At 42.1% G+C, this 17,148-nt stretch overlaps 1 protein-coding gene across 12 annotated transcripts in view; it reads left to right on the forward strand.

Moving 5' to 3' along the window:
• DTNB (dystrobrevin beta) overlaps positions 1 to 17,148 on the forward strand; it is a 235,954-nt gene that overhangs the window by 77,040 nt on the left and 141,766 nt on the right. For all 12 annotated transcript variants that reach the window (XM_013052982.2, XM_045079298.1, XM_013052985.2 and 9 more), the window contains 2 exons: positions 6,327 to 6,432; positions 8,560 to 8,726. In XM_013052982.2, coding sequence (XP_012908436.1) covers positions 6,327 to 6,432; positions 8,560 to 8,726 — 273 coding nt within the window. The remainder of the gene's footprint in view (positions 1 to 6,326; positions 6,433 to 8,559; positions 8,727 to 17,148) is intronic.

Below are 17,148 nucleotides of genomic sequence, written 5' to 3' on the forward strand. Positions count from 1 at the left end.
GGTGCCTCCCTGCAGAGCATTTTAAATTTGATGTCTGTCTTTATGGAAGACTGAATAAGTACAGTAGGGGAAAGAGGGAGATGATGAAGTAGAGACAATTTTTCACTCAGTGTTGCAGGGCTCTCCTTGATTCAGAGGGAGGTGGGAAAGGGTAGTGACGTGATTACATTCTTGCCGGTGGATTTTTCAGAATAGCAACAGTATTTCTCATGCCTGGAGATGTCTTCTGACTCTTTGACTAGCATTATCATCTTCTGCTATACGCCAAAATGACTTTAATTCCCACTCTATCTTTGAAGTGAGACACTTTCTGGATGTTCTGACCTTGTTTTCCTGGACATTGAATAGTTTAGGAAGAATTGCCTGACACATGTATATGTGTATTTCATAGGAATTCTAATTAGGCAGGTTTTACTGTCTCCGTCAGCAGGCCCTCATTACCATGATGATCTAGTTGGGTTATTACCACGTTGCATTGATTTGAAGAGCTTCTTTCACACCTTATCATCCCTGATATAGAGATACTTCATGTGGCCAAGGGGATCTTACAGTTGCAGTTGACCGGCAGTGGTTATGCTGGGTTGTCTTTTCGTGCACGTGTGTGAACTTGACCTTCTCTTTCTTCAACAGAGGCCCTCGTATTTCATATCCCAGCTAAAATAGCCCTTCTTCTTTGATGCTCTGAATTTTCTTCTGCATTCCCATGGCTTGTCATATCTAGCTCACTTATGCCCTGAGGCGATGCTCCTTGATCTTCGGCTTTATATCCCCGTGACTAACAATGTCTGGAAAATGATCGATGCTTACTAGAAATTTGTTGGTTTAAATGATTTAAATTAAATGTTGGCATGAGAAAGTGTCTTTGACTTGAATTCTGATTCAAAGCTTAAACCTCATGGATGTACCTGCAACCTTGTTGTTTTCATTGACATTTTTATTCCATGATTTTCTCAAATGAAACAGTCCTTGCAATGAGGAAAATCAAGTATTTCAGGAGTTCTGGAGTTCCCCCATGTTTTAGCTACATTATATAAAAATATTTCTAATAAATAATAGGATAGCAACATTATATTGTTGTGTCTCTACAGAGTTCTTTAATTTTGGAAGTAAATTTGTGATATGGACAAACTCCGTGTCTCATAGTAATCAAAAGGTTAACCCATAGCACTGGTCCTATAACCAGTTAATGTATGTTTGTCCTGGTCGGATGAGATATTTATTTATTTATTTATTTGAGAAGCGAGACCATGAAAGAGAGCATTAGAGAGGAGAAGCAACTCCCTGTGCAGCTGGGAGCCCGATGCGGGACTTGATCCTAGTACTCCAGGATCATGACCTAAGCCGAAGGCAGTTTCTCAACCAAACTGAGCCAACCAGGTGCCCTGGGACAGGGTATATCTAACTCTGCACAGTAGTTTGTATAAAAATATTTTTCATCGGGAAGATTTAAAAAATGTTTTCAAGTTTATTAGCTATGTGTCATACGTGGTTTACTTGATTATCAAGTAAGTTAAGGCAATGGGTAATACTTAACCTGTCGTCCATGAGGAAATGAGAGTTTTTTTTAAAGATTTTATTTATTTATTTGACAGAGAAAGCGAGAGATCACAAGTCAGCAGAGAGGCAGGCAGAGAGAGGGGGAAGCAGGCTCCCTGCTGAGCAGAGAGAGCCCAATCCTAGGACCTTGGACCCTGAGATGATCTCAGCCCTGAGCCACCCAGGCACCCTGAAATGAGAGGTTTTAATGCACCTATGATGATCCAATGCTAAACTAATTGTTTTCTCATGTTACTTTAGTGATACTGGATTTCTCATTTTTAAGAGATGGTCCCTGTCTCCCTTTAAAACAGGGAAAATGTAGTCATGGGTGGAGGGTGGGAGGTGAGAATGGCTCTGGGGTAGGTAGTAAGTGTCAGTATTGGGGCTTAGAATAACAAAGGGCTGGGAAATAGGTGACAAAAATAAATGCTTACTTCCAAGAGAAGAGATGAGTACACATAAGGATAAAAACAGCCTCAGTGTTTTATAGAGGAAGGCAGAGATAAATCACAGTGTGTCTGCCCAGTGGACCAGGCTGCTGTTAAAATGATTAGAAATGAAGACCTTTGTAGCAAAACAATATTTAATAAAAAGCTAAGTGAAGAAACATATATTTTTGCCTGCCTTATGTATGTAATTACATAGAAGCATATATACATTTGGATAGAAATATAGCAAGACGAGAATTGTGGGAATGTGCATTTTTTTGTAATTTTATTACAAATATTGTGCTGCAAAAATAAGGAGAAATTCCTAGAATGTGTTCAACTCAAGAAGAAAAACCAAAATGAAACAAAAAAGGAGGAAAAGAGAGTCAACCTTTCTTCCGCGCAGTTATTTACCGAATCATGGACTTTTTGAGCTGGGAATTCTATTTCAGCTATTCTCAAACTTTTTGGTCTTAGAGCCTCTTTGCAATAAAAATTATTGAGGACCCTAGAGAGCTTTTGCTTATGTGGGTTATACCTATTGGTATTTCCATACTAGAAATTAAATTTGAGAAATTAAAGATATATATTGTCATTTAAAAATAATGATAGGATGCTTGGGGGCTCAGTTGGTTGGGCATCCAACTCTTGACCTCAGCTCAGGTCTCGATCTTAGGGTTGTGAGTTTAAGCCCTGTGTTGGACTCCACACTGTGTGGAGCCTACGTGGAAAAAAAAAAAATGATAAACTCATTTCATGTTAAATAATATATTTTTATGGAAAGTCACTATATATTCCAAAACAAAAATATTTAGCAAGTGTGCCATGGTTTTACATTTTTGCAAATTGCTTTAATATTTGGCTCCATTGAAGACAGCTGGGTTCTCCTACCTGCCTCTCCATTGATTCCATTGTGATATGTTGTTTTGGTTAAAGTATAGAAAGAAATCTGGCCTTACAAAGGGAGGAATGCTTTAGTAGTTTTTTCGGATGATTGTGGAAATGCCATCTTGCTTCTGACGCACCCCACTGTATGAGAGATTAAGAATGAAAAGGACAAATAATGTCTGAGAATTTTTATGAAAACTGTTCTCGCCTCATGGACTCCTTGAAAATATTTTAGGGACCCACAGGGCAGCTTTTGACGACCCCTTGAGAACCACTGCTCTACCCTTTCAGAGGTAAGAAAACTGAAACCAGAATGTCAAATGATTTCCCCCAAATTACATGGTTTATGGAAGACAGAGTTGTGGGACACAGTTCTTCTTGTTTCATTCCTCATGCTTTTGGAGGACTTCCAATTACAAAATGACCTTGGGACAACTTCTGTAAACTGACCCTGAGTGTTTTTATCAAGGGCTTCTGACATATCAGATGTAATTGTTCCTTTTGATCTTGAAGATTAAAAAAGAAAGTATAATTTAGGCGAATCAAAGCTTTTTAAGAAGAAAAGTTGAATGAGGATTGCAGGTAGACTTGTAGAAATGCAATTTTTAGTATTAGATATAAAATATATAGAAATATTAATTTAAACATATATTTAGTTTTGGTTCCTATCTCTTGCAAGCTAAAAGACTTCATAGCATCTTCTTTCTCAGTAATTCTATGTAGACACTTTTTGTTTTGCTTTGTTGCAGTTGTCTGCATCGCCATAATTAGAGGCATTTTCCATATCTGTCCCTCCATTTAAATGTTCGGTGACTTTCTGGTTTTATTTTAAATGTTGTTCACCTGTTCCTCTGAGGTTCCACTGAGGTCTCAGAAACATCAGTGACTTGGATGCCAGAGATGGAAAATACTCCGGAAAACTTTATTTAGCCTTCTTGAGTAGGTATTTTTCAAACCTGACTGCCAGAGCATGGCTTTCTGTAAAGGGCCTTCGGATGGTAACTTCCTACTGTTATCACCCTCAGTCAGCCCTCGTGCTTGCCCCTTCCCTCCCCCTGTTCAGCATTGGGCTCCAATCTCTGTCCTCGATCGGAGGCTTTCCTTCATATTTCTTCATCTCTTTCAAGGTTTTATTGCAAAAGCCTCTTTCTTGCTCTGCTGTCTACTTTATCTTCCCTTTTCTGTTCCCTATTTACCAATTTCTTTTTTTTTTTAAAGATTTTCATTAATAAGAATGATCTCCTTAAATACAGTGGAGTCAAAAGTCATATAGTTGCCAGAAAGATACACAAAAGTCAGTCTGTAGTCCGTTTGTATGATGGGAACCATCGTTGGAGAAGTAGCAGGATGGCAGATGCCGGGGGCAGCCACTCTCCTGACTTATCACCAAAGTGCCTTCCCTCTTTGCTCTGTTCATGGTGAATAGATTTGTGGTAAAAATCACTTATCTTGTCATATGCTGGTGAAATCTTTCAGTCAGCTCTAACCAATTTTATCTTTTCTACCCGCCCCCCCCATATAAAGTAGTTTAAAGTTTTATGGGGAAGCACCTCATTTTGTATATCCTGTTATCACCTCAAGAGAAGTGGTGGAACCGAGAACATACTTTTTGGGAGAGACTAAGATGAAATTCTGGGTGCCTTTTGGTATCCACTTGCCCCTAGTCCTCAGTCCCTCCCCCCTGCCTTGGAATGGTGGGACCAGGACTTGGAAAAGTCCTACGCACTTATTGGTCCTGCATTTCCTACTCTCCCATGTCTTCCCTTTTGTCTCTGCCCTTCTTTTGGAATCAAGTTTGAAGTGGGGGCCGAGGTGGCCAAGGTGCAATGACAGAACTCTCACATGTAGTTGTAAAGTGCTCCCTTTCCCTCCTTTTTCCTTTCCTTTCGGAGCTGCAAAGGTGTTTTGTGAGTTAGAGGAAATAAAAAGAAAATCCATCAGTTTGAAAATTCTTGAGAATCTCTTCTATCTACATCACATGACTATTTTTTCTAGACTGTTTTCGGATTTTTAATGTCCCTTGGGATGTAATTATGTCGGTGTTTCACAAACAGCGGAAGCTTTGTAGGTATTTGTTTAAAAGAGAAATAAAGACAGAACAGTCTAGCTGGGGAGCTGGTATAATGGGGTAGTGCTGGACGTTGGGTGTTCAGACTCTATTTTCATCCTTGTAATTGTCTTTGTGACTGGATCAAATTATTTCACTACTCTGCACTTTAGTTTTCTTTCTGCAAATGAGAAAGTTGTTAAGTGATGTTTAACAGTGTTTGCTCCCCACGTTAGTATTTTTTCAGTGATTACTTATCAAGTGCCTGTCGTGTGCCTGACACTGTTACGAAATGCTGGAAACACAGTAAACAACAAATGGAGTAGTTCCTGCTCTTGGCTGATGTTTTATAATGGGGTGTGGGATGTCTGTCTCCCCATCAGTAACAGAAATAGTAATTTGAAGGACAGCTGAGTTCCAGTCCTTGCTTTGTGTCTGATTTAGTTAGGACCTTCCAGGTTATTTATTGCCCCCCTCCAAGATTTATTTATTTATTTGAGAGAGAAAGAGAAACAGAATACAAGCAGGAAAGGGGCAGAGGGAGAGGCGGAGAGAGAATCCCAAGCAGACTCCCCGCTGAGTGCGGAGCTTAATGTGAAACTCAGTTCCACAGCCCCGAGATCATGACCTGAACTGAAATGAGGAGTCAGATGTTCAACCAGCTGAGCCACTCAGGTGCACCAGGACCTTCAGAAGTCATTTAAAATGCTCTTTTCCTTTATTTTCTCATCTGTGATGGGGACAGTGATACCTAAACTATTTACCTTAAACAGTGGTTTTAAGACTCAAAATAATGGGGGCACCTGGGTGGCTCAGTGGGTTAAGCCTCTGCCTTCGGCTCAGGTCATGATCTCAGGGTCCTGGGATCGAGCCCTGCCTGGGGCTCTCTGCTCAGCGGGAAGCCTGCTTCCCCCCTCTCTCTCTGCCTGCCTCTCTGCCTACTTGTGATCTCTCTCTGTGTCAAATAAATAAATAAATAAATAAAAGACTCAAAATAATGTATGCAGAAGTGCATTTGAATACAATAGTATTGTATAGTGTGTTTCAGTTTTATCGTAATGAAAAATACTACTGTATTTTCCTGTAGAATTTCACATGGAATTCTTTTTTTTTTTTTTTTTTAAGATTTTATTCATCCATCAGAGGGGGGTGGGAGAGAGCGAGCACAGGCAGACAGAATGGCAGGCAGAGGCAGAGGGAGAAGCAGGCTCCCTGCCGAGCAAGGAGCCCTCTGTGGGACTCGATCCCAGGACGCTGGGATCATGACCTGAGCCGAAGGCAGCTGCTTAACCAACTGAGCCACCCAGGCGTCCCTCACATGGAATTCTTTATAACTTGGTTGAGTGAATTCTAGATTAACTTAATTTTGGAATTCAGAGATACTTGAAGAATATAAGGTATGTTTGTTTTTCTTCTCTTCACAGAAGAAGATAATGCTAAATATGTTTTTAGACACAATGATGGCCGATCCTCCTCCCCAGTGCCTTGTCTGGCTACCTCTCATGCACAGGCTCGCCCATGTTGAGAATGGTAAGCAGAACTTGGATCATTCAGTCTCTTGTGCTATGGGAAATACAGGAACTGATGGTATTTGTAATGTCCTTAGCTATTACCATTGAAAATTAAAATTGATATTTGCTGTCACTGTGTCCTTTGGATTTGTGATTTTTGCTTTTAAAAGAGGGATTTTTAAAAAACTATATTTATTTATTTGAGACAGAGAGCATGAGCGAGAGAGAGCAAGAGAGCTCAAGCAGTGGGGGAAGGGGAGAGGGTGAAGGAGAAACAGATTCCCCGCTGAGCAGGGAGCCTGATGTGGGACTCAATCCCAGGACCCTGATATCATGACCTGAGCCAAAAGGCAGAGGATTAACCTGCTGATCCACCCAGGTGCCCTTCGAAGGAGGAATATTTATTTCTCAAGGAAAAGTAGGGGAAGGGGGTTTATTACTTAGGATATCAAGAAATAGTAATATTAGGTCATAAAACTTTGTGGTTCAAATTCTGGGTTTTTCCCCACTAAGCATCACTTGAACCCATCTGATTTAGACCTGACTTCCCTTTTTACCTTTAATTTATACTGTTATAAAAAAAAATTAGATGTATGCAGTATCAAGCACTAACACTAATGATTTTGGAACAGTTTAAAGGAAAATAACTGTGATAGAATTTGGTACTTCACACATCTTCAGTTTCTGCCTTTACTATTTTATCTTGAATTACTCTTGGTACCTTTTTGAGGAATTTGACTTAAATGTTTGTCTTGGTTAGAATTGAAATGGTACTTTTTTCTTCTGTTGTTATCAATTTATCTCCTTGTTTAGGTTGTGTGAGTTTGTTAAAGGAAGGGCTATAGTTTCTTTCTTTCCTTTTTTTTCTTTTAAGATTTTATTTATTTATTTGACAGAGATCACAAGTATGGGGAGAGGCAGGCAGAGAGAGAGGAGGAAGCAGGCTCCCTGCTGAGCAGAGAGCCCAATGTGGGGCTCGATCCCAGGACCCTGGGATCATGACCTGAGCCAAAGGCAAAGGCTTTAACCCACTGAGCCACCCAGGCGCCCCAGGGCTTATGTAACCTCCCTCCCTCCTCTCAAGGCTCTTGCCTGTTTCTTATTCTGCCAAAAAGAACCAGTAAATCTGAGAAGCATGAAAAGGTAGAGCTCCCTTTTTCCCTTTGTAAGGATGAAATGCACATCCATACTCTGTCTTCTCCCTCTCTCATCTGTACCTTTTGTTTTTAAACCTCTCAGCCTTTTGCGCCACTGTGGCTTTAGTTCACAGGAACCTTAGATTCAGGATTACTTTCTTAAAGGTGTAGAATCTCTTGACTAAAACAGCTAAAAAAATTTTTTTTAAAGATTTTATTTATTTATTTGACAGAGAGAGAGAGAGACAGTGAGAAAGGGAGCACAAGCAGGGGGAGTGGGAGAGAGAGAAGCAGGCTTCCCTCTGAGCAGGGAGCGTGATGTGGGGCTCGATCCCAGGGCCCTGGGGTTATGACGGGGCTGAAAGCAGACACTTAACAACTGAGCCACCCAGGTGCCCCTAGATGGTATAGTTTTCATTTGGAGCACAGATTTCTTTTTAAAGATTTTATTTATTTATTAGAGAGAGAGTGAGTGAAAGAGAGAGCCCATGAGCAGGGGCAGCGAGAGAGGGAGAGGCAGGCTCCCTGCTGAGTAGAGACGACCCCCCCCCCACCCCCAGGGCTTGATCCCAAGGCCCCAAGATCATAGCCTGAGCAGAAGGCAGACGCTTAACCGACTGAGCCACCTAGGCGCCCCTGGAAAATAAATTTTAGACTGAGAAGGCTTCTTTTTCTTCTTTCTATATGTATTTATCCTCTACGATCCTTATCATACATTTATCATTCTAGTAAACACAAGTTTCATTTTAAAAAAAGAAATCGGTTATTTTCTCAGGTGGATTGGAATGTAACATTCTAACTTGAAAACCTGTTCTCATCTATCATCTTCCCCTTTTATTCTAGTAAATGGCTGGTTCTTTAACTGGGAGACAATTTAGGGGTTTTTGGTTCTAATATTGTTTTCACCTTTGCTTGTTTCTCTGAGGTTTGGTTTTCCCCCGTCTGGACCTTCTTTATCCAAATGAAAATGGCTTCTTTCTGTCTCCTGTCCCCCTCTCCGCCTTCTGCAGTCTTCCACCCCGTGGAGTGCTCCTACTGCCGCTGCGAGAGCATGATGGGCTTCCGGTACCGATGCCAGCAGTGCCACAACTACCAGCTCTGCCAGAACTGCTTCTGGCGTGGCCATGCCAGCGGCCCTCACAGCAACCAACACCAGATGAAGGAGCACTCGTCTTGGGTAATTGCTCTGTGTCTGTCTGTGTCCTCCGCCCTTGCCCAGTCTCTGTGGTGACAGTGCCCGCTGCCTCCGGCTGGAGGCCTCGGCAAGGGAGGCCGCAGGGTAGCCCAGCCTTCTGCTCACGATTCTGAGCGCAGATACGTTGTGCTGCGTCACCTGGCTTTGTTTGTTTGTTTGTTTGTTTGTTTTCACCACTTGATTTTAAAAGGAGAATTTTTAAAGTCCCAGGAGATGGAGATACCATTACAATTTGAAATGGAAAAGTAAGTGAGAAGGGTCTTCTTATTTTAAAATTGTGCAAGCGGTAATCCCCTCCAAGCTTACTCTCTGAGCTTTTCTTAAGATTTTAAGTTCTTTTTCTCAAGCATATTTCCTACACGTCTCTAGGTTTTAAATGTTGCAGAGAAGACTGCGTGAACTGAAGGAGTTAAATTTTTATCTCTCTGAAGTTGGGGAAATGTTGTATCTTACAGTTGCCACATTGGTGTCCTTCCTTCCTAGATTTTATTTATTTGATGGAGAGAGACCCAGGGAGAGAGAGAACACAAGCAGGGGAGCGGGAGAGGGAGAAGCAGGCTTCCAGTCGAGCAGGGAGACTGACGCAGGGCTGAGTCCCAGGACCCTGGGATCATGATCTGAGCCGAAGGCAGGTGCTTAACCCACTGAGCACCCAGGCGCCCTGGTGTCCTTACTTTCAAAAGCAGTCCTGTAAATAACAATATTTGGGTGGAGGATGTGTGATTTTCCTCTAGTGTTTAGAAATCACCTGACAAGCTTAGCATCAATCATTTTTTTTTCTCCTTTCTCAATTTATTTTCAGAATTTTTAAAAAGTCATTCATTTATTTCCAAAAACTCATTTTAAAAACTTTTCCCTCTAGTTTTTATTAGTTGGTTGGTTTGTTGGTTGGTTTGCTAAAGGATAGAACAATATATAGGGTCACAGGTATAATTTAGGATTTAGGTTCTTACCCTGGGTCATCCTACTGGACTTTAAGTGTTAGCTTCAGTTATCAGGGTTTTTTTTTTTTTTTCTTTCTTTTTTCTTCTAGTTAGCCTTCTTAAAACTTAATCAAGAAAAAAGCCAAGTAAGCTCATATTAAGGATTGGTTTAAAAAACACAGACACACACACAACAAATTTCAACCCATGTGTACGCTTTACTTCTTACATCTCTGACACGTTAGAGAAATTTTTTTTTAATCAGGTTCTTAGTGACACTTAACCATAAAATTTCGTTAAACTGAACATCCTCTCCTGGGTTTTGTTGTGTTGGAAATTCCAGTATTTTTTTGGTTGAGGAGTGATTACTTAAAATTTTTAAACAAGCAATGGAAAAAAATTACAATGTAGTAGGTTCTTCTTTCACTGAATAAAGATAATCTCTAATAGAGATTTCACTGCATAGAAATAATTCAAGTTGTTATTTTTCCCTTTCTTAAAGTACAGGTGTCCCACTTAATTGATTTATTAGTGTTTTTCTCACTGTTCTTTTGTTTAGAGTCTAATTCTCATCACTGAGATAGCTCTTTGTTCTGTTACCATTATAATGATTGGATTCATTGGCATGTTTCTTCTGACAGTTCTCATGCTAGATGTTAGGGGAATAGAGTGGAGAACTTCTTTTTCATCATAGATAGAACTTGCTCATTTAGTTAATTTGTAGCCCTTTTAGAAAAGGGGATTTTACTTTTTTTAAAAAAGATAAGTGGCTGAATATTGCCTTATGATTTAAAAACCAGCATTTCATATGCTCTTGAATTTTGACATTGAGTTAAAAAAACATACATCAATGAAAGTACAGAAATCACAAGTGAATTAATTCTTCTACTTCTGCTTGATCCTCACAACACTCTTGTAAAGTAAGCCATGTCCCCATTTGTTGTTATTTTTATTTCAACTTTGTTGTTTTTAAAATTTCATTCATTTTTGTTATAGTGACTGAAGATTTCAAGAAAAATCAAGTACGATAGGAATGAAGCTGGTATCGGTTCTGAATTTTAAAGAGTATATGCATTACGTATGACTGATGCATATTGGTTAGGTTTTTTTAGCTGTGTGTGTGTGTGTGTGTGTGAGTGCAACTTGTTTCCAAGGTTAGAACTATATGTGTAGTGCCCTTGTTCTTTGAGGAAGATGTGAGTGAATTTTGGGATTGATGTGGGTAAAGAAGTTTCCACTAACAAAATAGGTGTGATCACTTTAATAGTAATTTCTTTGAAGATTGTCCATTGTGTTTATAATTTATATATATATATATATATAAAATTTATAATTTATCTCATAAGAGATAAATTTAATGTGCAATTAACAAGTTTGTATAAGAATTTGTAGATTTGATAGGTGTCCTATTGGTGCTTGGGATTTTACTTTAATTTTTTCCAAAACTTTCTGTTTAATGTTTTACCTAAGGAACTATGCAGTACAATTCATTTATCCTTTTAGTCATCAAGGCATTCATTTGACTTTATCTTAGAAAAAAAATGCTATATAGTATCATATGTGATTCATTCTATGCATTCATTATTCATTCAAAAGATATTGAGCTCCTACTGTGTGTGTCAGGCGCTGTTACAGGCATTTAGGATACATCTATGAGCAAACCAGACAGATTCCTGCCCTTGTGGGGCTTAAATTTTAAGGGGTATAAAAGGCCATTACGGCTCACGGGCATTGCTGTTTTCCTGTTTTTGCTGGGCATACATCTAGACCACATTTCTCAGCCTCCCTGTATGTGAGAAGGACCATATAAATAGCACTTATTAGTGGAATGTGATCAGAGTGATATGTGTCTTCCCAGAATAAGACTGTTGATAGCTGAGTGCCTCTTCTGTTCTCTCTGCCAGCTTAGTGGAGAGAATTTCATTAGGACCCAGAGGAGGGTAAAACCACAAATGAAAGGAAATCAGGTCCTTGAATGATGGGTGGAGAAGAGTGTGCTGCCAACCTGCTTGACTTTGGTGGGAGCAAGAGAGAAGCTTTGTGTTAAGCTACTGAGGGTTTAGTTTTTGTTATAGTAGTTGGTACTGGAAGTAGAGTTCTGTTAAAGCAAAACCTTAAAATCTGTGTCATTGGCTTAGCAGCCAAAAGCCCTGATGAGGACACTAATATTGGAGTTGGGAAGGACAGAAACCCATGCAGGGGTGACCAAATGGGTACATTTATCATCCATGGTAACTTAGAATGTGACCTTCATGCCACCTGAGCTCCAGGTCAAAGGTTGGAAAGGATTGGAGTGTGTGTGTTGACTGTTTTTGGTTAAATATGACAAGGAAGAGATGAGCTTAGGAAAGAATTAGCAAGTTTTCAAGCAAAAAATGAAAGGGACTAAGAAAGTTCTGACAGTTGGAGCAGTGACAGGAAAAACAGATTGCTTATAGACCCCAGAGAGAGCAGTAGGTAAGAGTTGAGAAAGGCTTTGAGCAATAAAGGCCTAGAGAACTTTCTCAGTCAAAGAAAGGGGACTTAGTCCCAGGGCGAAGATCAGATTAGGGCACGAGTTCTTGTTCTTGTCAGTTCATCAGAATCCCCTTGCTCTCACCTACATAGCTTCCGATTTAATGGGTCAAAGGTACATGAAACCTAGATAAGGCAGTTTTTAAAAGTTCCCCCAAGTGATTCTTTTATGCAGCCAAAGTTGGGAACTGCTGACCTGTTGTTTCATATGGCCTCCAGGTGGCCTCTGTTAGTTCAAAGCAAGAGGAATGGAGGCAAAGACATAAATCAGGCTTGAGAATTAGGTCTAGGAAAGGACTTCGTGTGTGGTTACTGGCACATGGAACTGACTGCAAACAAATAGATCAAAGGCCTGCTAAGTTTTTGAGGGAATTGTATGTTGGCAAAGGAACCATGAGCCTGAGCTTAACAAGCCCTTGACTATTGGAGCTGTTAAACAACTTTTTAAGGACCCAGAGCTTGCTCAGGGAAGAGGTGGGTTGTGAAGGTGATACAGCCCCTGCCGAGGGCATGCCAGAGCCCACTTTGCCGAGGAGTACATTGGATAAGGAAGAACCTCCTGCTCATGTCCCTTTATCGTGTAGGGGAATGGGGATGCTGGGTGCAGATAATCTGTTCCTAGTTTATATCGTAAGGAGCTACACATGATCTTGTTAAAGAGGACTGTGATGTACCTAGAGGCCCTGGACTTGTCTTTAGATGCACTGACTGAACAGGACCTCAGGTTTTCTCTTGGGAGAGGCCTGAGTGTGTTTTATGTGTAGGAAGAGGAAGGAAAAATGTATTTTGTGATTAGAATTACCTACCAATATCCGTGTGTTCCTTCTCTTCCTAGACCTGCATGTAGGTGATACAGCCCATCCTACTTGCCCCCAGGTGGAGCCCTATGACTAGGTCTCACCAAATACAGAACCGTATTGGCAAGTGACCTGTGTTACTTCTAGGTCAAGGCTGTTTTAAACAGGTGTGTCCTCTCATCCTCTCTTTACCCTTCTCACTCCCAATAGACACTGGTCACATGGAAGGATCTCCAAAGAAACTGGTAGAAGCAGAAGTCCTTCGATGAAAGGGGGCTGGTAGATGGATCAGAGCCCCTCGGCCGATTTACACTAGACTCACATGAGCAAGAAATCAGAAAGCAGAATCCAGAGTGTGGGGTCATGGGGTCATGGGGTCATGGAGGCTGTGTTGGGAAAGTGAGATTTGAGCAGCGTTTTCAGTGTCTCCTAGCAGACATCTGGGGAGGAGGAGGCATTTTCAGCATGAGGCCTGAGAACAGGAGTGTGCTTCTGAGTTCAGGGAACAGCCAAGAAGCCTTTGTGCGCAGCGTGGAGTGAACAGGAGGAGGACTGCTGGAGAGGAGGTCGGATCGCTCGGAAGGGCCATGCTGGCCATTGTAAGGATGTTGGCCTTTACTCTAGCAAAATGCGGAGTCTTTACTGGGTCTTGAAGAAGAGATAATATGGCTTGATTTATCTTTTGAAATGATGGGTCTGGATCACATGTAAAGAGTGGAGTGGCAGGAAACGATGGAAGCAGAGACACCACTTCAGGAGAGAGGATTGCAGTCACCAAAACCAGATGTGGTCGCTGGTGGCAGTTGAGGTGGTGACAGGGGTGGAACAAGGATGTCCCTTGCCAGTCGGCCTCACGGGTTGGATGTGGCTTGTGAGGGGACAGGAGCTAAGATTCTGTCCTAAACAACTAGAAAGATGGAATGGTCATCAGCTGAGGAGAGGCAGCTGTGGGTAGAGCATGCGTCCATGTGAGGACACAGAGTTCACTTTGGACATTCAGTTCAGAATTTAAGGTGCTTACTGGATATCCGTATGGAGATGTTGAACAGGCCACGGCACATGGGCCGACATCAGGAAGGAAGTCTGAGCTAGAAATGTCAGCTTGAGGGTCCTTGGCAAGTGGTGGCTATTTAAAGCCATGAGACTGGATGGTCCCACCAGGTGAGCAGAGATGGAGGAGAGAAGCAAGAGGACTGACGTCCGGCAGTGCTGAGAGATCTGGGAGAGGAGGAGGGACCTGCAAGCTGCAACACCGGGGAAGAGCCTCTCCTGGAGGCATGTGGAGAGTGTTTGGAGGAGGAGGGAGTGGCCATCTGTGCCCAGGGCTATGACAGTCCCATGAGAAGACTCAGCAGTGGCCCCTCACCTAACTGTGTGGGGTCGTCCTGCAAGAGCGGTGGGGACACAACCTGTCCCAAATGATCTATTTCTAACACTTTTTCCTAATAGTTCTTAGCAGGATTTTAGGAGACCTGATGGATCCCAGCTTTGCTTTCTCCTACTCATAGTTGCAACTGCCCAGGAGCTGGGCAGACAGCAGTCTGTTCAAGTAGGTGGTTTTAACTGTGAGGAAGTAATCGGTTTGCCAGTGGCCCCTGCATGGAAGACAGCCCAGGCCAAGGCGGGCCTTTCCAGCAGGGAGCAGGACAGGAAGCTCCAGGCTCCAGGGCACAGAGGGAATGTGTGCTTTCTGCGGTGCTTGCAGACACCAGCAAACAAGGTGGGGAGAGGCTGGGCTGGCCTGTTCATGCCTTCCCTCGGACCAGCCAGCCTGGGCAGAAGAATGGGGGGCAGAGAAGCAGAGAAGGCCCCAATGGGGTCCTCCAGAGAGGTCTCCTCCACATGGAGACAAGGACATGGGCTACGTAATCAGTACTGATTTGTACATTCTAGTTTGCAAGGGTATATTCCTCATCTTCTCTGGGGTTCCCGGGTCATATTCTAAGTAACCTTGCCACCAGGAGCCCTGCAGTGTACAGTGGTTCAGTTATTGTTGCTGCAGAATAAGCCTCCCCAAAACTAGTGACAGAAAACAACCATTTTCATAGGCCCACGGGTGTGGTGTTAGGAGCTTGGACAGGGCAGAGGACTGGGTAGTCCCTGCTCCGTGACTTCTGCGGCCTTTGCTGGATTTCTGAAATACAAGGTAGGGTGGGTGGCTTGAATGACTGGAGGCTTCTTCGCTCGTGTGTCCGGTGTCTGCCCGGGGATGGCTAGAAGCCTGGGCTCAGCCAGATGGTAGACTGGGCCACCCATGTGGCCTGGGGCCTGAATGCCGCCTGTGCATCCCACAGAGTGCCGACTGTGTTTTCAGAGAGAGTGTCCCTGGAGGAAGCATCTGGAAAACCATGTTCGGAGAGTGTTAGGGGAAAGCTGTGAGGCCTTTCCTGCCTGAGCTGTGGAAGTCATGCAGTCACATTCTACCAGACTGTTGGTTACAGCACTGAGGCACTAGGGCCGGTCCAGCTGCGGAAGGGGGGGGTTGCTGGGGGTGGCGGAGGCTGTCAAGTCCCATCATGAAGGAGCAGGCGTGGTGTGGTGCTGAGTAGGATGGTGCAGTTACGTTTGGGAATAATTCCTGGCATATAGTTAATGCTCAGTAAGTGTTTGTTAAAGAGATGAATGAAAGACCATAGAAATGAGTAAATCCAGCCGTGTATCCCGTCCGCCACATGGAGGCAAAAGCCTTACGATTTGAACGAGGCTTTCTGCTTAAACGGTTAGTTCACCCAGAGAACCTGTCATGTTTTTTCACTAAGTCATACTTTTTAAAAGAGCATTTTGTTAAAACAAATATGCATAATATTTACTGGGATTTTTTTCTCATATTTGTTCTCATATTCAGATTTGAAGGAAGATTCTTTTAAAGTATTTCAAATATAGTGTTGTTGTTTTTAATCACTGTCCATGATCTGAACCCTGACCTTCGTTTTCCTTAGGGCGTACATGCTTTTCCGACTTATTTTACGCATCTTTCCCTTCCTCCTTCCCTCCCTAGCCGCCTCCTCCTCTCTCTTTCTCTCCCTCATATCTGTTCAATGTAATTTTTAAACTTTCTTTCAATTACTGGGAAAAATACACAACATAAAATTTGCATTTTACCTCTTTTTAGGTGTCCTGTTCACTGGCATTAAGCACATTCATACTGTTGTGCAGCCGTTGGCACCGTCCACCTGGAACTCTTCCATTTTCTCAGACAGAAACTCTTTACCCTTTCTGGCTATGTGAGGAGGGCTAGAAAGAAGCCATTCCCTGCCTGCCCCTCTGCCTTACGTGCAGATCCCCGCTTACCCTGGTCTTCACTTCACCAAGAAAAATTTAATCTCCGCTTGGCAGGAAAGCTGTGTGTCTGTTTATACAAAATACACTTGTAACACGGCTGTTATTTATTAGTTGAGTGGCGCTGTAGATGCAGTTATGTAATAGGGAATATATGGAAATTTCACCTTTCTTCCCAGCAGAGGGCAGGCTCCACTTCTAAACAAAGTCACTTGTTCTTCGGAATCTGTAAACGAGGCAGTAATTGGATTTGTTCAGCAATCTCTGTTAATACTATTGCTTCTTTTTAAAAAATAAGTATTAACAGGCAACACACATATGTCCAGTATGCTTATTTGGGCATTAGTGATATTAAATAATTTACCTTAAGGACTCAAAGCAAATTTTGTTGTCATAGACCTGGACTGGTTAAGATTGTTGTTGAACTGTCCTTGTCAGAAGCAGTATTTAATTCTTACGTGACTAGCACACCTCTCCTCACATCTCTATAATTTTGAGAGACTACGTATTCAATGAGAAATAAGTATGCTTCTTGGACGTGCTTCGGCCCAGGTCCAGATAGTCATGTCATAATGTAACTACTTTGTATATAGTGTAAAACTAGGCAGGAGGATTTAAAAAATTTTTTAACTTTTAAAATTCAAGTGTAATTAACATACAGCGTTGTGATGGTTTCAGGTATGTGACAGAGTGATCCAACAGCTGTACTCCTTACTCAGTGCTCATCATTACGTGTGCTCTCAGTCTCCTTCCCCTCTTTTACCCCTCCCCAACCCGCTCCCCTCAGGTAACCACCAGTGCTCTATAGTTAAGAGTCTGGTTTTTGATTTGTCTCTTTTTTTCCCCTTTGTTCATTTGTTTTGTTTCTTAAATTCCATATATGAATAAAAT

Source organism: Mustela putorius, unplaced genomic scaffold (genome assembly GCF_011764305.1).
Source record: "Mustela putorius furo isolate JIRA1106 unplaced genomic scaffold, ASM1176430v1.1 tig00000281_pilon_pilon_pilon, whole genome shotgun sequence".
NCBI lineage: Eukaryota > Metazoa > Chordata > Mammalia > Carnivora > Mustelidae > Mustela > Mustela putorius.